Source organism: Labrus bergylta, chromosome 17, assembly GCF_963930695.1.
Source record: "Labrus bergylta chromosome 17, fLabBer1.1, whole genome shotgun sequence".
In the NCBI taxonomy this organism is placed as follows: Eukaryota; Metazoa; Chordata; class Actinopteri; order Labriformes; family Labridae; genus Labrus; species Labrus bergylta.
The window spans coordinates 27,722,604-27,747,917 of record NC_089211.1 but is presented as its reverse complement, the minus strand read 5'-3'; the positions used below and the strand labels follow the sequence as shown (position 1 = coordinate 27,747,917).

Genomic DNA, 25,314 nt, shown 5'->3' with positions numbered 1-25,314 from the left:
CTTGTTTATAAAATACTGTTAGGGGACCCTAATATCATGTTGTGATTACCTGCTGATTAGCGTTTATTAATTTGTTTAACCTAAACAAAAATATGACATCTTTTAGTACACTGACACGAGAAGTTAATGGAGCAATCATTTTGAGAGGCCATGATTTGCTGGGTCATTTTCGTGCATCATGTAGCCTGTAATTCCTTTACGAGGATGATTTTGGGTGTGGGGGCTAGACTGTAGGGGCAGATGTTGTCTCTCTATAAATGGAGGGAAATATTGGCTGCGATAGGAGTGAGCTTTCTTCTGGCACAGACCCAGCCGACTCAGCAACATCAGCATATCTTGATGAAACGCCTTTGTCAGGATAGCATAAAAGAACGGGTGGGCACAAGAGTTGAGAGGATAGAAGAGCACCAGCAGAACCTATGGCGAAAAAACATGGCATTTAAGCTTAAACCTTAGACAAAGAACAATTTGTATTCCAAATGCATAGGAATCAGCATTAAAGATATCTCACCTTTGAATCTGTGACAGTCATCAGTGGTTGGTAGAAAGCTGCAGACAAACCATAGAAGCAGATGGGAACCAGACACAGGAAGTTGGTGAAAACAAGGACAGCCATGCGTTTAGCCATGCTGGTGTCATACCTGCTAGACAGGTGCTGAGGATTGTGCACCATAAAGTAGATGTGCAGGTAACAAAGACACACCACCATGAAAGCAATGATATTAGTAATGAGGACAGAAACCACATAAGCCTGAGAAGCGGTAGTCTCAGTGTCCATGGGCAAACAGATGCTCACTCTCTGGTAACTACTCACGCCAACAACAGGAAGCAGGGCCAGGGTCACAGAAAGCAACCAGCCGACCACAATCAGCACCACTGCATGTCGGAAGCGAATCTTTCTGTTAGGCCTCATTGCGTAGAAGATGGCATGCCAGCGTTGAAGGCTGATCAAAGTCAATGTATACACTGATAACTCGCTAGCAAACACGGATAAAGTCCCGGCTAGGTTACAGCCACCTCCTGTTTGCCAAGCAATGGCATAATGGTAGTAATGGGATCGCGTGTAGAGGTCCACAGATGCAATGAGCAGTAAGTACATCCCCATACAAAAATCTGCAAATGCCAGCTGACCCATGAGGAAACGACTGACAGACAGCTTCTGTCGGCTAGTGAGCAGGATAAACATCACCAGCAGGTTGGTTAAGATGGCCGATAGACTGACGACCCAGACCAGCACCCTAAGAAAACCTTGACTCATCACGTCCTCACAAGGGTTCAGGGCATCAGGGAGAGGGTTGCAGGAGACTCTGTCTTTGTGATGTTCATTACAAAGTGAAAAGTCAAAACCTTCACTACTAAAATGATCAGTTGGTAACTCCACATAAAACAAACCCTCGCCTTGAGATGCCTTACAAAAACGACTGTTGTGATGGCTGTAATTGGTGCTTCTGATGGCTGGGAGTCCAAAGATATCTGTCACACGTTCATTAACCTTCTGTCCATCTTTTCTCTGAGAGACAGCTGACGAGAACTCCTGCAGGTTTCCAAAATCTGTCCAGCTCAGGTTGCAGATTATTGCCTCAGAGTCTCTTTAACACAGATGACAAGAATCGTTATTCAGAACAAGACCAACAGTTATTTATTACAGTACAGTAAATGCTATAAAGCAGTGATTCCCAAAGTGGGTCATGGGACTGGGGGGACTTGGGGCAAAGCTTTACAAAAAACAATGCACACCAGTTTTTCACAGATACCGTTCTTCAAAGCATGACAAATTTTAATGTACGGCTGAAAATGAATCTTCTCAACATCACAAGTTTGGAAGTTTCATGTTGCATTTTCACTTTTGATTTCTCCTCTGTAAAAGCTGCTTGTTAGTTTTTCAGTTTGTTGATACACTTGAGTTTCTATTCTCTGCTTTCTGCAGCCAATGTTTGAGAGAAACATTAAACATAGAAATTTGTAAGCAAAGAGCAAGACTGACATTGCGTTGACTGTATCTCAATATGTGTTTATGTTTTGATCTGTATGGTGAGGGGTAGGGGGGCTTGGACATATTTTCATCTGCCAAAGGGGGGCCCAGCAGCAAGAGTTTGGGAATCACTGCTATAAAAAGTTAATCAGAATCAAAATCAGAAATACTTTATCAATCCCGGAAGGAAATTTAAGAAATTAATATATAGTCTTGTTGAACAAAGACAAAAAGTGTAGGTAAATATGTTTCATTACTCAAATTCAGACTACAGACTTAATTGTGAACATACAATTTTGAAGAAAAAAGTAATGAAATTACAGCAGCAGATAGTTTCTGTTCAACAATGAGTTATTAATTTCTCCTCATAAACTTGTACATTAATATCAAAGATTAGTAAATGGTTAACAAAGTCCAACAGACTTATTCAATGATCAACAGAGAGCCAAATTAAAATAAAGTCAGCCCAAAGTATTGAATAAGTTTAGTAATAACAGTGTATTCAATCTGTAATCTTTGGCCACTATACATTATGTGTACTGTAAAAACTATATACATGATGTAAAGTGTACCTGCTATATACACACTGTACAAACTATATAAACTATATTCAATAGAACCACTGTATACACTGTTTATATAACTATTTATATCATAAGTGTTTGACCTGAGGGTAATTTAAAGTATAAGGACCACCATGATGAAAAGAATTAAGTGGGAAAATATTTGTGGACACTTGAAATTCTTGAATGCACCCCCTCCATCTTTTCAGCATTGTGAGGCCGCAGCAGTGGCTCGGGAAGGTTAACTCAGCGCTCTGTAAGTGGACGAAGGCTCTGAGGGGGGGCAGAGCTTTCAGGCTCCAAGTGTTTTTAGCCTGCAGCTTTTCAATGCTCTCCATTCCTACTGAGGGTAGGGAGCTGACTTTGGTTTCTGAAAGGTCTCTGAAAAACAAAGAGTTAACATTCATTCAGACAAAGCTGGAGCTCTTCCTGTTTTCAACATCAACTAGTTCTCACGTTCAAAATTCACAAAAACACAAATTAAGGTTTTTTTCTGTAATGCAAAACAGAAAACAGTTCTACTCATTTTAATTCAGATGATTTAAGTTGCTCACAGGTGAGTTGGGCCATGAATGACGCCATGAAAAGCAAATTCATCGATATGTTTCAGTTCCATGTTCCTGTGAAGATACCTAAAAGATGAAACATAAAAAAAGGAAGAATCATTTCTACGCAAAAGTTTTAATTTCTCAATAATCCTCAAATTTAAAAATTGAACCCTAAACTTCCATTTCAACTCTCAACTTATTTTATTTAAGATTTTCTTCACTCATCTGATGAAGACAACCGCATGCTTTCATAATAAGAACACTATTAAATGCAGTCCTGATTCTTTTCTTGCTCAGTTTGTGTCACTTCAAAAATATAAAATTGTCGTACACTTCCTCCAGGCGGCTCCCATTAAAGGCGAAACGCTGGATCTCTTTCACCCCATTGCTGTTCAGCATTCTAAAAAACAGAAAACATGGAGAATAATACTTTTAGTAATTCCATTAAAAACATTATTTTTATTGCAGAACTGAAAAATTTTGTTATTTTCAAAGGAGGTATAATTTCCTTTAAATGTTTTACTATGGTTTAGAACTTAAACTACCTTTAGGTGAGGCTACATCATTTTGTCCATACTGGTTTTTAGTAATAGAATGTATTTAGGTATTCATGCATAGTTATTCCCAAACTGATCATGGCACAGACTGTTTTAGACAAAAAAGTTGAAGGGATGATGAAGGTGGGTGAATGAATGAGAGGAAGGGATGTATAGATGTATGTGCACAGGGATTTTGAAGTCTGTAAAAACACAGGGATGAAATGAAAACTGTGATAGTTAGGACACAGACGGAGCAGGCACAGGGGGTTATATGACCTGCCCCCCACCCCCAGGGAGAGCTGCCGCTGAAAGTAGCAGCTGGGGCAGCTTGGGCCCACACCCTTGATTCTTTGCTCCAACAGAGCAACAGAGGTTGCCATTGCCCATGTCCTCAGCAACGCCCTCTCACACTTGGAGGGGAGGATACCTATGTGAGGATGCTGCTTCTAGACGACAGCTCAGCAAAGTCATTTAGCTCAGGCATCTGGGACTGAACAGAGCATTGTGTGACTGGAACCTAGACTTCCTGAAAGACTGCCTCTAAGTGGTGAGAGTGGACAAGAGCCCACAAGCACAGGAGCTGTCCTCTGCTCCCTCCTGTATTCCCTATACACCGAAATCCTCAGGGACTAGAACTAGGGCACCAAAGAGAGCCTTTTGACAGGCTGCTTCGCCAACTAATACAGCAGATGCACCAGCATGGACTGTAAGGCACTGGAGAAGGTTGAGGTTACAGCCTGAAACATTACTGGATGTGAGCTGCCCGGCCTGCAGGAGCAGTATGTTCAGCGGTGTCTCAGATTCAAAAGACTTATAAATACTTAAATACAACAAAAAACCTTTAAGTGCAATAATACTCTGTGTAGTATTGACCATTCAAGAATGTATAACTATGCTCCACCTCTACCTATAATTTACATATTTGTGTTACTAAAAACGCATTCTTTTTTATTCTTGTCATTTTGTTTCTTTGTCCTTATATTTAATAACTACCCTTTGTCAAAGGAGCCTACAAGCACAAGAATGTTGCATGGTTGTTCTTGTATATCCCGAGTGTCAACAAACATCTCGAAACTAGCTTGTTTATTTTTGTGTTTTGATATTATTTCCTGTTTTATTTTGTCAGTATATGTCAGTTTCACTCTCCTTGTGTGTCTACTCTTACTCTATTTCTAATATATTTCTTCATCTGTTTGTAGTCTGTGTGTTCCTTCCCTTCTGTTTCAGTTCATTACTTCTCCATGTCTCATTTTAACCTTTTTAATTTCAATTTTTTAACACAAGAAGAAGTAAGCTGTTCTTTTTGCCTGATCTTTTGTTGTAATCAGTCATATTTTCTCTTTGCATAAATTATAAACTGTGAAAGTAGCATGCTACTTTCAGTATTATGGCTAGCATACAAAACAATCATAACTTTTTAATATAAAAGACATATCAGCTGTTTGGTAATATTTCTGTTTCCTCCTTGAAGCTTTGGAAACAATAAACATGAGCCCTGCCCTGAATTGACACTTTGTATATTCACTTATTTTGGATTCTATAATCACAGCAGACTTTGAATATGATCTATTTATGGTTTGACGATTCTGAAAGTAAACGTGTGCTGTTTACAGAAACGAAAACTAAACGTGAAACAGATGGTTTTAGTAATATTAGTGAAGTTTAGCTCGAAATAATTATGTTTTTATATTTTATTTATTTATTTATTAACACTGGTTTAAGAATCTGATTGAAAATTCAAAATCATCAGTCAATCATCATTATATCCACTAGTCAGCATTTGATTAAAAGATTGATTAATTAAATCTAATATACATGGTGAAAAGATTGATTGATTAATGAATTCACCTACATAGTAAGAGGATGTTCCGATAGTCCAGTGAATGAATTTGCAGGAATCAGCTGTAAGAAGACGTTCTCGACGATCTCTCTGTCAGAAATAAAATGTTTTTTTACTTCAGGTAAATAATGGTTAAAGCTACAGGTAATGTAAGGAGAATTATAAATTACAACATGAAATCCTCCTGGATGGATTGAATATACTGAAGCTCGGGAAAAGAGGTGAGGCCTGTGTTAATGATCGCTCTGTAATGACACAAAGAGTTAGGGTTCATTATATCACTCAAATAGATTTCAACTTCATTCTTTTATGGTGAGGCCGTTAAACGAACTTACAGGTACTTTAGATTAGGCAGGTCCTTAAACGCCTCCTGATCGATATGGGACAGTTCTTTCAGTCCAGTCAGTTGTCTATCGGACAAACACACACACAGACACACAAAAACACACACACACACACACACACACACACACACACACACACACACACACACACACACACACACCTATTGAGATGAACACGTCAGCCTTAAATCATATAATTAAGTTACATGTGAAACCTTATTTAAATCACGTTACGTACACGTGTGTTAGTCGGGACAGGTTGTAAAAAGAATGTTTCTGAAGAAATCGTAAAGTGTCATCTTCAGAGATCAATCTGTAAACAAACAAAACAACAAGATATTTTTATCATGTGAGTCACATGAACACTTAAAGATAACATGTAGGTTATTCATTAATCCTCTAATTATCATGGTGTTAGTTTCACTTTGTGTTTGTTTCCCCTCCTTCTGTTTTCTCTCTTGCAGTGTGTGAGCAGTGTGTGTGTGTGTGTGTGTGTGTGTGTGTGTGTGTGTGTGTGTGTGCAGTGGAGGGCGTGGCTGGCTGAGCTGGAACGAGGAGCACCTGAATCTCATCAGGTCATCACTGAGGCCTTAAAGACAGATCGAGACTCACCTCCTGTGGCAGTCGGTAACTGTGTCACACTACTAGCCTAACCTTGAAGAACTTTGAACCTTAGTTTTTCTTCTTGTGTCATGGACTGACCTTCTTTTCTCTTTTTGTGTGCAGACTGCCGGTGAGCCTCACCTCCTTGCTTTGGATTTCTGTTTGGCCTTGTTGTTTTTTGAGTTGTCCTGCGCCAGCCCGTCCTCTATTGCCACCAACTGCCTTTTATTTTGCTACAAGCTTCATTAAAACGTATTAAGGACTGACTTTTGTTTCCATGTTCTGTATTCTGGGGTCCAAACCCTTAAACTCAAACGTAACACTAATAATGATTCATACCAAATGTTACCTCAACACTTCACACACAGCAGGATTGTTTCTACTAATGTCATTATTCAAACACTAATCAAACTTTGAGTGTTAAAAAATCATCTTACATCTGAGAAATGTTTGTCAAATAGGAAAAAGCATTTTCAGGTATCGAAGGAAGTTTTGTCCCCATGAGCGACCTGAGACAGAAACAATAAACCAAACATTAAATATCATAAAATTTGATATACGTAACTAAACATGAAATAAAGACTCAAGATGTTCAAACTTAATTATTCAAAATGTTTAAACTTAAACATTGAAGATGTTTAAACTTAATATAGGGTTTAAAGATGTTTATATGTAATGTAAAAATAAAGATGTTTGTATGTAATTTATAAGGCGTACATATAAACTCAGAGTCCTTAGATGGTTTTTACTTACACCTCCTGAGTGCTGACGGAGAAACTCGGCAGGACTTGAACTCCGTAACAGGAAACGCTCAGGACGTCGTGGTCACACTGACACTGAGTCGGACAAGAATTGAGAGGCAGAGAAACTTTGACGCAGCAGAAAAAGAAATAAAAGAGGCTTAAATCCAGCTTCATTGTGGAGCGTTAGTGAAGGAGAGTGTGATCAAGACTGAAGAGAGTTCAGAGATACAACAATCTCAAAAGATTTACCTCTAACTTCCTCTCAAGACCTTCAAAATAAAGCCTACAAAATTGAGTTTAAAGTAGTACTCTGTGTATCGCAATGATGTGAATTCTCTCCATACTGCCTAAATGGCGGCATCTGGTGGACAGAGTTTTTACATGCACTAAATGTCCTGCTGGATTGGCCATTGCAGTCAGGTGTGCCTGCAGTCACTATAAAAAGCCCCAACTCAAAGCCCTAGATCTCTCAGATCTCCATCCACTACTCCTGCCATGTGTTCCTGAGCATGTACGACATGTTTATATCAATGTACACGGTTTAGCTGAATCTGTTTGAGTTAACTATTGATTTAATTATGGTGGTAATTGCTTGTTCATAGTTTGATGATATTATTGATTTGGAATATTTGTTGATATCACAGAAACCAATTGCTTTGGATGGACAATAAATCCTTTAAACTGCAACCTCTGCCATCTCTTTCATTTTGGAGTCTTAGGCTGCCAGTCGATTCTTAAGAACCTGAGAAGTTTTTACATCACGTTTTATTTCACATTTTAGGCCCAATTTAAACCTTTTATAGTATGTGGTAAAATACTTAATTTTAATTTACCATCAGTGTGTGAGTGTGTATGAATGGATGAGTTAATACTGATGGACTCTTTATAATTCAAATCTTATATTAATTATATATGAAAGAGCCCATATTCTGCCCTTTCTGGGGTTCGTATATTTAATCTATGTTCCTACTTTTGTACGTTCACAATAGATAAAGTTTAAAAAAAGTGTCTGTTTTCATGAACTGCTCCTCCTTGCTCCCTCTCCGCTCTGAGTCCGTCAGCTACACTCTGTTGAGCCCACACTGTTAGACCCCACGTGGGCCAAGTCTGCTCTGATTGGTCTGCCGATCCGCTCTGTCGTTATTGGTCAGTTGCTCAGCACGCGTCTCGGAAATTTCAACATGAGCTGCTGGGCCACAACGAGCCAATGGGCTTAGATCAGTGATCTCACACTGACAAAGACGTCACACCGACAAATTTTTATCGAGGGGGGCTAGAACCGAGCTTCACATGCGGCTAATGCTACAGCTAACTGGAGGTAGCTGTAGCATTAGGTAGGAGAAGCCGCGTTTCCACAGATTTTGAATTTTTGCACATATATGTGCCTAAACATGCACAGTACACTTGGAAAACACACTAAAGAGCATATAAAACCAGAAAAAGCATAATATGGGACCTTTAATATTATCAATATGACAAGGATTGACGATTGACAAGGATTGACGACATCAAACAAAAGCTGTCACAAGGGAAGTTTAAATAACTTAAAACTCTGCAGCAAAATCGTTGTCATGGTCACAATATTACGTCATATAGAGGAAAGCGCTGAAGCCATATAAGCCATCAACTTTGTGACAGATTTGAACATAACATTTTTAAAAATGGTTGGCATATTTGGACGAGCCACTCTCCACCTGCTGTGAATGATTAAATCAGGAAAAGTGACTTGTGGGTTCATGGTAATGCAGCGCAGTGCGGACAGGTTTCATGGCACTCTTTTTCCCTGCTGAGTCCACATAAATGTTTATATCATCTTTTAATGTTATTTCAGGATCTTTTGTTTTTATATTTTATTTTGGCACTTTAATGCCTTTATTTCAGAGGACGTGGATAGAGTAGGATATCAGGGAGAGAGTGTGGTAGGAGCTGCACAGGTTATATTTCAGTTTTTACAAGAAATATTTTGACACTTTGAATCACAAAACACAAAACTGATTTAATATGTAATAAGAAAAAACAGCCGTTGCAGGTTTTCATGTGTATTAACATCATTTAAAGCAATGAAATGAGACTTATTTAACATACAAGTGACAAAATATGCACAGTATTGTTTTCTTTAATAACCAAGTCGCAAACATGGCTTTATATCTTTAACATCCTGTCTGCATAAATATAATTTATAACAGCAATTATTATTTTTTTCATTGATAACGACCAAATTAATTATATGTAATAATAAAATATAAAATTCAGAAGTAGGCCGCTATGAAAGCACTCCTTATAGGTCAGCACAATGTCATACTGTTATACTAGATTGATTCTACACACACATCTGAAGAGTCTATGTTTGATTACAGAGTCAAATAAATGTTATTTTATTAAGTTCAATCTGGAGTTTAGAGTCAGTTAGATGTTCATGTTAGCATGTTAGCATTTTGGCTGTTTTTTTATCACATGACCGCACACGTTAACACAAGATGGGGAGGTTTGAAAGAAGTGAAGTGTAAGATATCAGAAAAGTACAATTACTCATCAGAATATACGACAAGATAAAAAAATGAAAACAGATTACCATTTTTGTCTCTTTACCAGTTTCTTTGAACCCCAGAATGCATTGCTCAGGAACACATGACGACTTCTGGACGGACAAAATTAGACATTTATTCATTCTTCTGTGTAGTGCACATTTAAAGATGCAATCAGCACCATGACAGGATGGAGGGCACTCGTTTTCTTTGGAAGAATAAAGCTGCTGGTCTTCATGCTTAAGTTTAACTGAGTCATTACAAAAGACGTTAAACAGATTTTAAAGGCATTTATGAACATCTGTGAAAATGTAGAATCCAGCAAACTTTTCTTTTCAGGATGTTGAGGCCGCTGCTTTACATTCTTTGTTTTTTTATGCATACATTAATAGTTTTTTTTATCTTTACGTTATGAATTCGTTAGTGCAGTTTCCTAGTTTCATAAAAACAATGAATCTGAATTACTCAGATTAACAAACTGATTTGATTTGAGCACATTATTAGTAATAAATGATTAATAAATATTTACTGACTGCACCTTCATCTCACAGTTTCTTGTAAGATTCTGGATCAAACAGTCAGCAATAGAAATTCTGATCATGAATATCTTCTCAGAAATGCAGGTAATGAGCTGATTCATGGTTGACATCAGTCCAGGTGTTCATAAGGTGATCAACCAGCAGAGGAAATGAATGTTTCTTTTTCATGACAGCATAAGGACGCAGCATGCACCTCAAAGGCCAACGTTTATCGTCAATCTGTCATTGGTGGGTACTTCAAAATGAGCCAGCAGGTTATTGATGACTGTAACATTAAGATGGTGAATATACGGCCCAGAATGCATTGCTGCAGTTAAGCATAACAAACAGAAAGGCACCTTGATATTAGTTCTGCACTGAAATATACTGTGAACCGTTGCTACATACCAGCGTATGGCACTTTACCTACAAGACATGAACACATTTTTACTTTTTATAAAACTCTGTATTTACTACATCACTAAAATAAAAGTCTTATTTTCCATTTACAGCAAATTGTTTATAGAAAATAAAGGTTTAATGGTGACTATTATTTTTTTTCACACTGACTCTGGATCTGGTTTGTTGGTGGGACATGAAGATTCGTCTCGCCGGTCATTGAGTGGTGCTGCTGTGTTAGTCCTGCTGACATCTGAAACCTCAAGCAGTCGAGCTGACTGACTTCCTGTGGCGATGAAGGGCGTTTGTTCCCCATGAATGTCATCTGTTGGCATGCTATCACAGCTGGACTCCATGCTGTGTGTGACCTCTGCTCTCTTCATGTTTGTCTCAGGTAGATTATCTGGTGAGAACACCTGGCTGCCAGCGGTGTCTTCATGCTCACCTATGACTTGGCAGTCACCTTTCTTGTCAGGTAATAGTGGGCTCGCTGGTAAACTGTGAGCCACATGGCCGTGATTGTAGTGAGCAGAGGACCTCTTCTGTTCATCTCGTGTTCGACGGTTGTTCAACAACAGCAGGGGGCGCTCCTCTTCCCCAGACGGGCTTAAAGCCACAGATGGGACAGAGACGGCCAGGCTGGAGATGGGGACGGACATCTCTGACGGAGGAGACCCTGGAGTCGTAAGGGACGTCCTGGACCCAGGGGATGTCAGGGATGGTATAAACCTTCAACAAAAACATGAAGGTGTCAGACAGGACTTTGTCTAAAAATAAAAGACAACACAACAATGTCAAGTTATCGGGGCGCGCTGGTGGCGCAATGGTTAGGGCGCGCGTCCCATGTATTGAGACTCTCGTCTCAAGTGGTAGGCCCGGGTTCGCTTCCACCCGTGGCCCCTTTCCGCATGTCATTCCCTGCTCTCTCTCTCTCTGGTTTCTGACTCTATCCACTGTCCTCTCTCTCTCTCTGGTTTCTGACTCTATCCACTGTCCTCTCTCTCTCTGGTTTCTGACTCTATCCACTGTCCTCTCTCTCTCTGGTTTCTGACTCTATCCACTGTCCTCTCTCTCTCTGGTTTCTGACTCTATCCACTGTCCTCTCTCTCTCTCTGGTTTCTGACTCTATCCACTGTCCTCTCTCTCTCTGGTTTCTGACTCTATCTACTGTCCTCTCTCTCTCTCCCTGGTTTCTGACTCTATCCACTGTCCTCTCTCTCTCTCTGGTTTCTGACTCTATCCACTGTCCTCTCTCTCTCTCTGGTTTCTGACTCTATCCACTGTCCTCTCTCTCTCTGGTTTCTGACTCTATCCACTGTCCTCTCTCTCTCTGGTTTCTGACTCTATCCACTGTCCTCTCTCTCTCTGGTTTCTGACTCTATCCACTGTCCTCTCTCTCCCTGGTTTCTGACTCTATCCACTGTCCTCTCTCTGCATTAAAGACACGAAAAGGCCAAAATAAATCTTTAAAAAAAACAAACAATGTCAAGTTATTGAATATTACTCTGAATGAAATACAAAATAATACACACAGCGTAAAAAAGACCACTGATAGTGCTTCTAAAAATTTAAAACTGAGAGAAAGTTTAAGATATAACTGCACTGGGGTGCCAGATAGCCTAGCGGTTATGACACGCACCCCATCTACAGAGGATGTAGTCCTCATAGCAGCTGCCGTGGGTTGGAATCCAAACTCGGCCCTTTGCTACATGTCATCCACCCCTCTCTCCTCCCAACATTTACTGTCTCTTCAACTGTCAACTTCAACTATCCTACAAAGGCAAAAGTTTCCCCCAAAAAGAAGATATCTGCACTGAAAAACGTCACTGTGAGTAAGCTGGATGTATAATTACAATATCCAAGAGAGTGACAAACCCTAAATGAAATAATGAAAAAAAAGTGTATTTGATTGATCTTAAAACAAGGCAACAATGTATACAAATGTTTTAAGTCCTGTTTTAAAACAGCCAATGGATGGAGAATGCTTCAGGTTCTCCGGGAGCTTGTTTCACTGCTCAGGAGCACCTCACCGTGTTTGGTTGAGGTTCGGGGAACACTGAGGAAACCTGTCCCTGAGGACATGAGGGGATGCCAAGGCCTGACCCAAGACTAGGAAGGGTAAGTATATGAAGGGACAGTTTATTTTAAATCAATCAATAAATCCACCAATTAATCAGTCAATCAATAAGTCACTAAATCAGTCAATCAATCAATCAATTAGTCAATTATTTGATGACAAGAAGCCTGTGAGTTATTGAGAACCCTAGAGAATTGAGGACTGGTGAAATGAGTGTGTTGGTGTGATGTGTTTGGTTATCTTTCTTTACCTTTAGTGAGCAGACGAGCTCTGGTCTGGAAACTAGGAAGGTTGCATTCAGCTTAGGTTAGCTTGAGTGGAGATCAATAGTGGGTCGTTGTCAGGCTTTATTTGGGCCGGGCACTTAACTTTCATCCTCTGAGCGTCATTAAGAGAGGTCATGCAGGGGCAGGTTCATTCCGGGTTTTAAGAGTACATTGAAGCATCAGCCCTTATTCTTTTAAGACTGTATTGGGTAAAGATCAGCAAGTCCACCTGCACAAGTCCACGGAGGAAGGCCACTGAGCTAGGACTTATATTTCCTCTTGTTGCCTACCTTTTCTTTCACCAGCATATACATTGGCTATTCTTCCTGGGTTCCAACACACATACAGTCATACTCACTTACACCTAACGTACCATGTGCTACAAAAAAATCTCTACACTATCATTCATGAGTACACGATGAACATCCACACTGATAAAGCCCAAGCAACAGACCACCAAGCACTCTTATCCTATTTGACCTCAAGCAGGTTTCCACTCCTCCTACCCACAAAGCAGACAATGCTCTTGGTTTGATTTAGACTCAGAACTGCTTGACAGCAACCCTGACTGTCAACCCTCTGCAGCTATCAGACCACTTTTTTATTCAATTCACAATCTCCTTACATGAACTCCCTCAGGCACCACCACGAATGGTTTCGAACCATAAAATCATCCAATCCCTTAATTCAGCTCAGCTGTCTAACGAGGTCTTGGTTGCCATGCCTGCCCATAAGGATTTTGCCACACTCTTAACAGGTTAGGATACAGACACACTCTGTTCCACACTACCCTCATCTCTGAAAAAAATCTCCCCTCTAGTGTCCAAACCTGCTCATAACACCTCCACTAGTTCATGGCTCAATGAAGTCATCAGAGAGCAAAGACCAGGGCTGAGGTCAGCAGAGAGAAAATGTTGTAAATACGAAGAGTCCACTAACCTCATTCTCTTCAAGCCTAAAAACAGCTAAGACAACATATTATCAGAATAAGATCTGCAATGCCACAGATACAAGGTCATCTCAGCCCAAAGGCACCAACCAAAAGTGCCTCACTCGACTCATTCTCCTCTCTGAGGATGAAGTCTCTAAGCTTGTGCTAGACTCTCGGCCCACCACCTGTCCTCTGGACCCAATACCATCAAGCCTCCTGCAGACCATTTCCTCTCCGCTTAATGCTGCACTTAAGCATATCATCTACTCCTCTCTGTCAACGGGTGTGTTCCCCATCGCATTCAAGCAAGCTCGGGTCACCCCTCTGCTCAAAAAACCCACACTAAACCCAACCCAGGTTGAAAACTACAGACCGGTTTCTCTTCTGCCCTTTCTGTCAAAAATACTTGAGCGCACAGTCTTTAAGCAAGTCTCTGAGTTCCTGTCCAGAAACGATCTGTTTGACCCAAATCAGTCAGGCTTTAAGCGGGGCCACTCTACTGAAACTGCACTACTGTCAGCAAGAGAATCTCTGTTTGGTTAGAGTTCCAGGTTAATCGTCATTTCTATTGACGCTACTCCTGTCTGCTGCCTTTGACACAGTCAACCATCAAATCCTCCTTTTCCACGCTCTTTGAACTATCTTAGGATCTGATCTCCGCTGGTTCCTGTTCTACCTCTCTGGGCGATCCTTTAGGGTCAGTGCTTGGTCCCCTTCTCTTGTCTATATCCACAAGCTCACTTGGTTCAATAATCTGCTCTCAGGCTCTTCATACCACTGCTATACTGACGATACCCAGCTCTTCCTGTCATTCCCGCCAGACGATGTTACAGTCTCTACAAGAATCTCATCATGCCTTGCTGATATCTCTAAATGGATGAATGAACGGCTCCTTCAACTCAATCTTTCAAAGACTGGGCTCCTTGTCATCCCAGCCAGTCCCTCTATGCAACCACAGATCAATATCCAGCTTGGAACAACCAAACTCATGCCCACAAAGTCTGCAGGAACCTGGGTGTCATGATTGATGACCAGCTGACTTTTAAGGTTCAAGTAGCCTCGATTGCCAGGTCATGTGGATTTGCCCTTAACAACATCAGGAAGATCAGACCTTACCTGTCAGAACACGCTACACAGCTCCTGGTACAGGCTCTTGTGATATCACGCATCGACTATTGCAACTCTCTACTGGCAGGTCTTCCTACATGCACTATCAAACCCCTGCAGATGATACAAAATGCAGCAGCACGACTGGTCTTCATCCTCCCCACAACAGCACATGTCATGTACTGCTTGCATCAAATGTAAATCTCTGCTGCTCGCTTACAAATCAGTCACAGAAACGGCTCCTCCTTACATAAACTCTATAATCCAGGTCTACACTCCCTCCTGCCCACTACGCTCTGCCAATGAAAGACGTCTGATCCAACCTTCACAACAGAGCCCCCTCTGAATGCTGATTTAAAAATTCAGTTTAATGTATTTTAATGTTTTTTAACTCTGTTAGCTGATTTAAACAGACAGGTTAATGAGTTTAGTCCTTTTTAAATATGTGTGCTGTTTATTGTATTTTCATTTTTTTAAACATTATTTGCTGTATACTGTATGTGTGTTCTGAAGGTCATTGTTGTCCTATTGGCAGTTAATTTTTTTCTGTTTGGAGTGTTTAAAGGTAAAATCAATCAATTACCTCATACTTTAAGGCATGTCGGAGATGGGGGAGTCGCGTCTCTTCTTTGAATGAGCACTTAAGTCTCTGGTGCCAGCGGTGGCATTCAGACGGCCCCGGCCACCCTGCGGGGCACGCTGGCTACTCTCCGGCAATGACATCACAGAGACAGACTCTGTGTCAGACAGAACACTGTTGCTCCAGTCATTAGTCCAGCTGCAGAGACAGGGAGGGGCGTTGACACGGAGACAGGGTTCAGATGTAAATATAACGTTTGTGTGTCTGAGGCTTTCACTGCGTTTTACTTTAATGACAGTCTGACTTCAAATCTCAATTAGTGATTTTGTAGTTAATCGTCTAATCAGATTTGTTGAACATGACTCAGCAGAAACAAATGTGCATTATGTAGATTAATGTGAACACACAGAGGCAGGTGGTGTTGAGTTTTTATCAATTCATTAAATTTATTAATTAAACGATGAAGCATTTTTAATTATCACAGTATGGCACTGATTCAGTCTGAAGTGTTTCTTTGTACAGTTCTTCATAATTTATGTTTCATTATTAATTTAAATATTTCTTATAAATACACGAAAAGGTGGCCTGCCCCCTGTTGAGCTTTGATTAGACAGTATAATTGTTTAATGTTAACAGTTTTACTTTAATCATCACCACCCAGTGTAATGACCGAGTCAGCATTATAACTTTCATAAACAGTTTTCCCTTTTTCCCATGAGATTCAATGTGTCTGTTCATCATCCTGTTATTAACTCAAGCATAACTTTAACACTACAATACGGGCATACATTACCCACAAACCAGCTCTTCTTAGAGGGCAAGTCACACTATAGACAGAGCGAATGGACACTCAGACACCTGTCTACAGGGGGCCAACATGCACAGGGAATGTATCTGACTTTGTGCAGAAAATGCCGACCCTGCTCTCATTTTGGTCATACAGGGACTAGAGTACTCCCAAAATACCCCACGCATTACCCCTCAAGGGACATAACTATAAGCCTTCTCCAGGTTTACAAAACACATCTAGACTGGATGAGCATAACCCCATGCCCCCCCAAGAAGCCCTTTGAAGTAAAAGAACTGGTCCACTGTCCAACAGCCAGGACAAAATTAGTATTGTTCTTCAGGCCAACTTTAAGTCCTTCTCCATAGCCTCCCGAACTCCTCCCACACCTAGGATTTTGCTTCTGCAACTACTTTAGCCATAGCCCTCCAAGCCACCTGAAACCTGTCAGCTGCTTCCAGAGACCTCTGGGCTAACTAAGCCTGAAAGGTCTCTTTCTTTAGCCTGACAGCTTCCTTCATCGCTGGTGTCCAACAGCGGGTTCTAAGGTTACTGACACAACTGGTCTTCTTGCTCCAACTCCTAGTAGCCACTTCCATAATAGAGGCTTTCCACATGGACCACTCAGACTCCATGTCCTTCCAGAGGTGGGAGTTAAAGTCTTCACAAACAGGGGCCGCTGCCAAACGTTCCCAGTTCACCCAAACAACATGTTTAGCTTTATCAGGTCTGTCAGGCAGCTTCCCTCGCCACCTGATCAAACTCACCAGCAGGTGGTGCTCTGCTTCTTTCTTCATCCAAGTGTCCAAGACATATGGCCGCAGATCTGATGACATGACGACAAAGTCGATCAATGATCTTTAGCCTAGGGTGTTGTGGTACAAGATACACTTATGAACCTCCCTATGCTTAGACATGGTGTTTGTTATGACCAATTCCATGACTAGCACATAAGTTAAGTAACAGAGCACCAGGTTGGTTCAGATCTGGCAGGCCGTTCCTCTATCATTGCTTATATTAGTGTTGAATTCCCCAGTAGAACTATAGAGTCCCCATGCGGAACCCCTTCCAGGACCCCACCCAGAGACTTCAAGAAGGCTGCATACTCCGCACTGCTGTTCAGCAGAGCCTTACTCCCTACTACTTGCAGTCACAGGGAGGTGGCCCTCTTGTTGACTGGGGAAAACCTCAACACAGCAGCACTCAGCCGGGGGCCTGTAAGTATCCACACTCTCACCTGGTGCCTCTCACCTGGGTAAAGGACAGGGAGTCTAAACCCTCCTCAGGAGATTGGTTCGAGAACCAGTTCTGTGCATTGATGTGAGCCCAACTTTATCTAGTTGGTAGCACTCAAACTCCCCAAACCAGCTCTGGGTCCTTCCCCGCCAGAGAGGTGACAATCCTTTGCCTGCCGCCCAGTCCCCACTGCACCTAAACCCAATGCCCATCCCTGCAGTTGGTGGGTGTTGAAGAAATTTATAATAATAATAATAATAATACATTTATTTATAAAGCGCTTTAAATCAAAGTACTGTACAAAGCAATACAGTTAAAATACAGGAAAACACACAGAGAAACCATGACTCATATTCAACAGTAAACAGATGGGTCTTTAACTTTGCTTTAAAAACCTCAAAAAAACAAGCCTGCCTGATGTCCAGAGGTAACCTGTTCCAAAGTGTCGGTGCACGGAAAGAAAAAGCCCGCTCACCAACTGTCTTCTTTCTGACCTTTGGGACACTCAGAAGACCCGTCCCTTGAGAATGCAGGGCTCGGGCAGGCACATAGGGGTTCACCAGGTCGGTAAGATACGATGGTGCGCTGCCATTTCATATTTTAAAAGTTAGCACCTTAAAATCTGCTCTGGCATGAATAGGGAGCCAATGAAGAGAGGCCAACACCGGGGTAATGCGTTCATATCTGCAGGCTCCGGTCAGAACACGAGCTGCAGCATTCTGAACCATCTGCAGACTTTGCAGACTTTTCTTTGGCAGACCCGACAGAAGGACATTACAATAATCCAGCCTAGATGACACAAAGGCATGGATGAGGACCTCAGCATCCTTAAACGACAAGATTGATCTGATCTTGGAGAAGTTTCTCAGGTGGAAAAAAGCAACTCTGGTCACTTCCTTTATGTGTAATTCAAACGGTAGTGTCTGATCGAAAAGCACACCAAGATTCTTAACTCGGTCTCTGCGATTGATTACACAAATCGAGAGACAAAGTAATAGGATCAAAAAGATGACCCAGTTTCGCTGGTCCGATAAACATAATTTCTGTCTTAGCAGAATTAAGCAACAACAACATTTTTGATAACCAGCTCTTAACAGCTGCAAGACAGGCCTCAAGTTTAGCTGTATCGTACTTACTTCCTAAACCTAATGGCATGTACAACTGCAAATTGTCAGCATAACAATGAATAGCAATCCCAAAAGAATGCAATATCTGACCCAGTGGGGATAGGTAAAGTGAGAACAGCAATGGACCCAGTACAGACCCCTGTGGAACCCCGTGCCTAACAGCACAGGGCTTAGAGAGTATGTTGTCGTATAAAACACATTGAGATCTTTCTGACAGATAGGATCTTAACCACTCCAGAACTTGTCCTGAGATGCCAAAATAGTTCTCAAGCCTATCTAGTAGAATCCAGTGGTCAACCGTATCGAAGGCAGCGCTAAGATCCAATAACAATAAAACACTGGTTGAGTCTGAATCTAAAGATAGTAGCAAATCATTCATCACTTTCGTAAGTGCTGTTTCTGTCAAATGATTTACCCGAAAAGCAGACTGAAATGGCTCAAATAGCTTATTTAGTGATAAATAATTTAGAAGCTGATTTGAGACCACTTTCTCAAAAACTTTTGACAAGAAAGCAAGGTTTGAAACAGGTCTATAGTTGGTCAGGGAGTCTCCATCCAAGCTAGGCTTCTTTAGTAAGGGTTTTACCACAGCAGTTTTGGAGCAAGCTGGAAAAACTCCTGTGAGGAGGGATGAGTTTACGATAGATAAAACATAAGGTCCTAGTGTAGGCCAAAGCTCTTTGACAACCCAAGACGGCAGAGGATCAAGTGAGCAGGTTGTACATCATGCCAAAATTACAACCTTAGTCAAAGAAGCCAAAGAAATTGGTTCAAAATCAGAAAAGCCTTGTCCTGTACAGATGGACATAGCAGCAACACACTCTGCTTTGTCATTGTAGAACTGGGGTATTCTGACTCTGATGTTATCAACCCTGTCATTAAAAACCAATAAAAAATCATGTGCAGATAGGTCAGTGCCACTGACTGCCTGATCACACTGTGAGAGCCTAGAAACAATACCAAATAATAGTCTGGAATTATGCCTATTATTTTAAATCAAACTTGAATAGTAGGCTGCTTTTGCGACTGACATCCTAGATTGGTAGGTGGTCAGGCTGTCTTTCCATGCGTGGTAAAACACTTCAAGCCTTGAGTGACGCCACTGACAGTTTAAAATAATGGAGAGCAAACACTTAGTCTGCCAAACAATCTACTTAGCAGGTCACAACAAGTCTATTTGCTGATTAAATCCTATTGTGAAGGACAGAACCTTTATAAACATTTGACTATTAACCAAATAGGGGGACTGTACCAGATGAAACAGAAGGGTTAAAATATAAGTTGACTAAAACAGGGGCTGCAAGCTTTAAAAAGTAGGGATCAAGTTTATCCTCACTAATATAATATTTTGTCTAAAGCAAGTAAGGCATTGAGCACTTAATCTTTGCATCACCTGAGCAGTGTGATGGATAACAGGCAACGGGGGTCCTGTATAGATTTCTTCAAATAAGAAAGATGAAAATGTTCATTTAAGGCGATACCGATCTCTTTGTGGTATGTTATGAAGGAGCTGATCTCAGACTCAAGACTCAAGACTCAATCCACTGATAATTATTTAAAACAATGAACTGTATCTGAAGTTATAATCACAGATTGAAAATCTATGAAGCTTCAGTGGAGCCTGTTCTAAAATGTTTTGTTTATACTGAATTACGGGGTCAGGGGTCAGGTATAACTTTACACAGGTTTCACAGCAGCTAAAGATTTCTGTTATTTCAGTTTAATTTCTGGTTAGGCCTCCCCCCCCCCCCGCCCCTCAGGACAACCAATGATCATCATTCATAACATGTTACCTGTCCATCCCCTCACCTGAGCCAGGTAAAGTACTCATAATTGAAGCTGATTTACTGAGGTGTAAAATAAACATATATAAACTTGTCCCTCACCTTTGGCTGGAGACGTGTGTGAACGTTGTGTGTTCATGAGCAGGAAAGGCATTCTTGCTTGTGAAGGTTGTTTCCGTGTCCTTGTCAGCTGCATGCTGCGCGCTCGTCCCGTTAGATTGCTTAATAAAACACAAAGAGATTGATGTGAGGATACAGTTCGTGCAGGATTACTTTGGTTTATTGAAACTAATGAGTCACAGTGTACACTGACAGGCTGCAGATCTTGAAGAGGCATGTTTGTGATGTGTTGTCCTCTGGCTGAGCTCGCCTGTTTGGGACCAGTTTTGGTGTTTTTCTGCTTCTTCTTCTTTGTCCTCAGACTCTGCCTCAGACGGTCCTGAAGTTTCTTCCTCTGCTTCCTGTTTGTGAAAACATCAAATGGCTAAGCAGGACAGCATATACATGAATCCTGTGTCATGTAATGTCATTATGACTTGAATGTAGTAATTCTAATTTGATAGAACATATTAGTCAGATGTCAGAACTAATTACTTCCTAATGCAGTTACAGTAACCCGACAGTACCACCAGAAGTTTGAGGTGGTCTGAGTCTCTGATCACATTATGCAGATGACGTCTTGTTTTATGTGTCTTATCAATAAGTTAATGTTTTATTCTGAATTATCTCAAAAACTACATCAGGCCTTTATTAGATGAACTTTAATACTTTATCTGGGTTATTGGAGCCAGTGGTTTCTGATTATTATTGACTGGCATTGACTGTTGGATACATTTTCTCATTTTGACTCGAGATGTTGAAACACCGTTCAAACCTTATGTCATCAAGCTTGGTCATAAATAAAGTTTGACGGTCAGAACTTCAACAGAACAAAAATAGGTTGATAAATCAATCAAAAGTATGAATTCATTGTAAACACATGCTGAGAGCCACGTCTTCTAAAGCCAATAAACTTTGTGTCAATGATTCAATTAAATGTTTGATGAAATATTCATTAGCATCTTTATACAGCTTTCCAAATGTTAACTAAATATTTTAATCTTTAAACTTTGGTCTGTGACCTGTTGGTACTGTTGGGAACTGTAATCAAATCAGGAGATCTACCTTTAAATATCAAAATAAAAATAACTTAAAAATGTGAAATGAAAACAGGAAATAAAAATATTAACTATGAAATAAAAACATAAAATGTGATATGCATGACTTTAACTATGAAATTAAAACATAAAAAATTGAAATTAATGACTTGAAATATTATGTTAACATAGATTTATGACTAATTAATTACTTTGTTTTGCAGTAGGCAACCACACACATGATTCCAACGACTAGGAGAGCAATGCAGATTCCTGATATTGTTAAAATACGTTTCTGATACAGCTCCTCGGCTTCTGAAAAAGAGGACAGTCCATTCTTAACCAGAACATAAAAACCAGAAACAAGAAGAGCTTTGACAATTACAGCAGCCAGCATGACATGCACCAATAAACAGCTAATTAACAGCTGATTGTGTATTAATGATGACGTTTATTAATAATCAGCTGATTCTATATAAATGATGACGTTTATTTATAAACAGCTGATTCTATATTAATGATGATGTCTGTATAAAATTATTTGAATGTCTATTTTAAAATGTAGGCCTGTCCCTGAATAACGTTTTACATAGTTGAACCTGATTTAACCATCTCTTGCTGATGGTTGAATGCCTTTTTTAGTGGTCATTGATCAATATTCTTATTTTCAACATTTGAGTTTAACCACATCCTTAAACTGTTTGTGTTCTAGACTTGGAATAGAAATGCATTCTATGTCAGGATTTTATCCATTATCATTACGTCTGCATTAATGTGACCTCATAACCATATTATACATGTCCAATACAGCAGACACAAGATGGCCCAGTGTGTGCAGGTCAGATCATCTGTCAGACCACCACAGCATCCATAATCTACACATCTGTCAGACCACCACAGCAGCTACAATCTACACATCTGTCAGACCACCACAGCAGACACAATCTACACATCTGTCAGACCACCACAGCAGACACAATCTACACATTTGTCAGACCACCACAGCAGCTGCAATCTACACATCTGTCAGACCACCACAGCAGCTGCAATCTACACATCTGTCAGACCACCACAGCAGCTACAATCTACACATCTGTCAGACCACCACAGCTGCTACAATCTACACATCTGTCAGACCACCACAGCAGCTACAATCTACACATCTGTCAGACCACCACAGCAGCTACAATCTACACATCTGTCAGACCACCACAGCTGCTACAATCTACACATCTGTCAGACCACCACAGCAGCTACAATCTACACATCTGTCAGACCACCACAGCAGCTACAATCTACACATCTGTCAGACCACCACAGCAGCTACAATCTACACATCTGTCAGACCACCACAGCTGCTACAATCTACACATCTGTCAGACCAACGACAAACAATCAACAATGTTTGCTGTCGGTTCTCCTGATCATAATAATCCAACAAGCACAGCCTGCTGCATTTTTTTGACTGCATTACTTCAAAATGCTGGCCTCACTCTGGACATTTGACGTACACCGCATTTGGCTAATTAAGACCTTCATTGTTCCCAGCCTATTACAGCCAATGAGGGTTGGAGTGGAAAGGAGGTGCCTCCCCCTGTTCTCTTTCAGCCTATTGCACGTGACTGTGTTGATATTTTCTATTTTGTATATAGTTTCTTGTAGCCAATGAATTCTGTACAAGTGGACATGCAGCTTTGAGTGATTTCTTCATGCACACACTCAGGACATTGAATTAAAGTAGGATACATTTTCAGACTTTCATTTATAAGTTAATATAATCAATGAAATATTCCATATATGAGACCAGCTCGATCACAGGGTGCCACAGCTGCAATAACATAAAAAAGTTGTAATCTAACCCACCTCAAACAACACCCCTGTACTCCACACCTTACAGCCTCCCTTTGTATTTTCTCCCAACCCCCCATGGTGAACTCTTTGGACTCTGGCCCCGCACCACAGGAGTGCACTTCCTGCCCCCCCCCCGACTCTAACAACTGGCCAGGTGAAGAGACAGCTGGAGAAACTAAACATCAGCAAGGCTCCAGGCCCGGACGGCATCAGCCCAAGGGTTCTGAAGACCTGTGCCAGCCAGCTGTCTGAGATTCTGCAACACCTCTTCAACCTGAGTCTGAGCCAGGAGAGGATACCGGTGCTGTGGAAAACGTCCTGCTTGGTCCCGGTCCCAAAGAAGACGACACCATCTGATCTGAAGGACTATCGACCAGTGGCTCTCACATCTCATGTGATGAAAGTGTTAGAGAGGCTAGTCTTGACCCACCTCAGGCCACAGGTGAAACCATCCCTTGACCCTCTACAATTTGCCTACCAGCCACACCTGGGAGTGGACGATGCCATCATCTACCTGCTGCAGCGTGCTCACTCACATCTGGAGGGAAACGGCTGCACTGTGAGAATCACTTTTTTTGATTTCTCCAGTGCATTCAACACCATCCAGCCACAACTGCTGGAAGAGAAGCTGCAGTTGATGGGTGTGGACTCGTCCATCACCTCCTGGATTACTGACTACCTGACAGACAGACCACAGTTTGTCCGACTTGGCAGTGTTCAGTCTGGAATGGTGGAGAGTAGTACAGGAGCTCCACAGGGTACTGTGCTGTCTCCTTTCCTTTTCACCTTGTACACCTCTGACTTTCAGTACAACTCCAGGTCATGCCACTTGCAGAAGTTTTCTGATGACTCTGCGGTGGTTGGGTGTATAAATGATGGGCAAGAGGGGGAGTACAGAGAGCTGGTGGATAACTTTGTCGAGTGGACAGGAAGAAATCACCTGATTCTGAACGTGGATAAGACCAGGGAGATGGTGATCGACTTCAGAAGGAAGAGGACAGAGCCACCACTGCTATGCATCCTGGGAGAGGACGTGTCTGTGGTGGAGGAGTACAAGTACCTGGGTGTCAACATAGACAACAAACTGAACTGGAAGGCCAACACTCAGGATGTGTACAAGAAGGGGATGAGCCGACTCCACTTTCTGAGGAAGCTGAGAGCCTTCAACGTGTGCAGCAAGATGTTGGAGATCTTCTATCAGTCTGTTGTGGCCAGTGCACTGTTCTCTGCTGTGGTCTGCTGGGGGAGCAGCATTGGAGCTGGTGACACTAAGAGACTGGACAAACTCATTAAGAAGGCCTGCTCTGTGATAGGCTGCAAGCTGGACTCTTTTGTAGTGGTGACAGAGAGGAGGACTCTGAACAAACTGTTATCCATTATGGATAATCCTGATCACCCTCTGCACACCCTACTGGACAAACAGCGAAGCAGCTTCTCCAACAGACTGATACACCTCCGCTGTCACAAGAACAGACACAAGAAATCTTTCTTACCGAAGGCCATGACTCTGTACAACAGCTCACCTCATGCGAGCAGAGAACTGTCATCATGATAATAACTGTCTCTCCATACTGTAATCTGTTCTGCACATGTTAAATTTACAAATTATCCCTGCACTCATGTTCACCTCATTTGGCTGTCTACTCGCCTTTATATTGTATAGTTTCTGCTTATAATATGGCTATACTCATGCACTTTAACTTATGTCAATAATGTCCATTTACTACTCTGTTTTTGCACATTTACCTTCAATCTTTCATATTTAATTTACGGCTCTGTTTTTGCACATTTACATTTAAATCTTTCATATTTAATTTATAATCATCTACGACTCTGTT

At 41.2% G+C, this 25,314-nt stretch overlaps 2 protein-coding genes across 8 annotated transcripts in view; both read right to left on the bottom strand.

The window, feature by feature from the left end:
• The window catches only part of LOC110003706 (thyrotropin receptor), a 7,652-nt gene extending 261 nt beyond the window's left edge, over positions 1-7,391 (bottom strand). Inside the window, exons 1-11 of one of the 2 annotated variants that reach the window (XM_020659258.3) lie at positions 7,163-7,390; positions 6,847-6,918; positions 6,045-6,119; positions 5,798-5,872; positions 5,633-5,707; positions 5,475-5,552; positions 3,415-3,483; positions 3,090-3,167; positions 2,728-2,916; positions 512-1,589; positions 1-417 (exon numbers count right to left, since the gene is read on the bottom strand). The exon at positions 1-417 is cut by the window's left edge and continues 261 nt beyond it. In XM_020659258.3, coding sequence (XP_020514914.1) covers positions 136-417; positions 512-1,589; positions 2,728-2,916; positions 3,090-3,167; positions 3,415-3,483; positions 5,475-5,552; positions 5,633-5,707; positions 5,798-5,872; positions 6,045-6,119; positions 6,847-6,918; positions 7,163-7,326 — 2,235 coding nt within the window. In that variant the 5' untranslated portion in view covers positions 7,327-7,390 and the 3' untranslated portion in view covers positions 1-135. Of the gene's footprint in view, positions 418-511; positions 1,590-2,727; positions 2,917-3,089; positions 3,168-3,414; positions 3,484-5,474; positions 5,553-5,632; positions 5,708-5,797; positions 5,873-6,044; positions 6,120-6,846; positions 6,919-7,162 lie in introns of both variants that reach the window. The other variant, XM_065965899.1, reaches the window with a different exon arrangement.
• Positions 7,392-9,128: 1,737 nt separating this feature from the next.
• Positions 9,129-25,314, bottom strand: part of nrg1 (neuregulin 1) — a 28,693-nt gene continuing 12,507 nt past the window's right edge. For 2 of the 6 annotated variants that reach the window (XM_065965743.1, XM_020659257.2), the window contains exons 5-9: positions 21,838-21,940; positions 20,803-20,950; positions 20,592-20,710; positions 15,559-15,753; positions 11,185-11,323 (exon numbers count right to left, since the gene is read on the bottom strand). In XM_065965743.1, coding sequence (XP_065821815.1) covers positions 15,567-15,753; positions 20,592-20,710; positions 20,803-20,950; positions 21,838-21,940 — 557 coding nt within the window. In that variant the 3' untranslated portion in view covers positions 11,185-11,323; positions 15,559-15,566. Of the gene's footprint in view, positions 11,324-15,558; positions 15,754-20,591; positions 20,711-20,802; positions 20,951-21,837; positions 21,941-25,314 lie in introns of all 6 variants that reach the window. The other 4 variants (XM_065965741.1, XM_020659252.2, XM_065965744.1 and 1 more) reach the window with 3 other exon arrangements.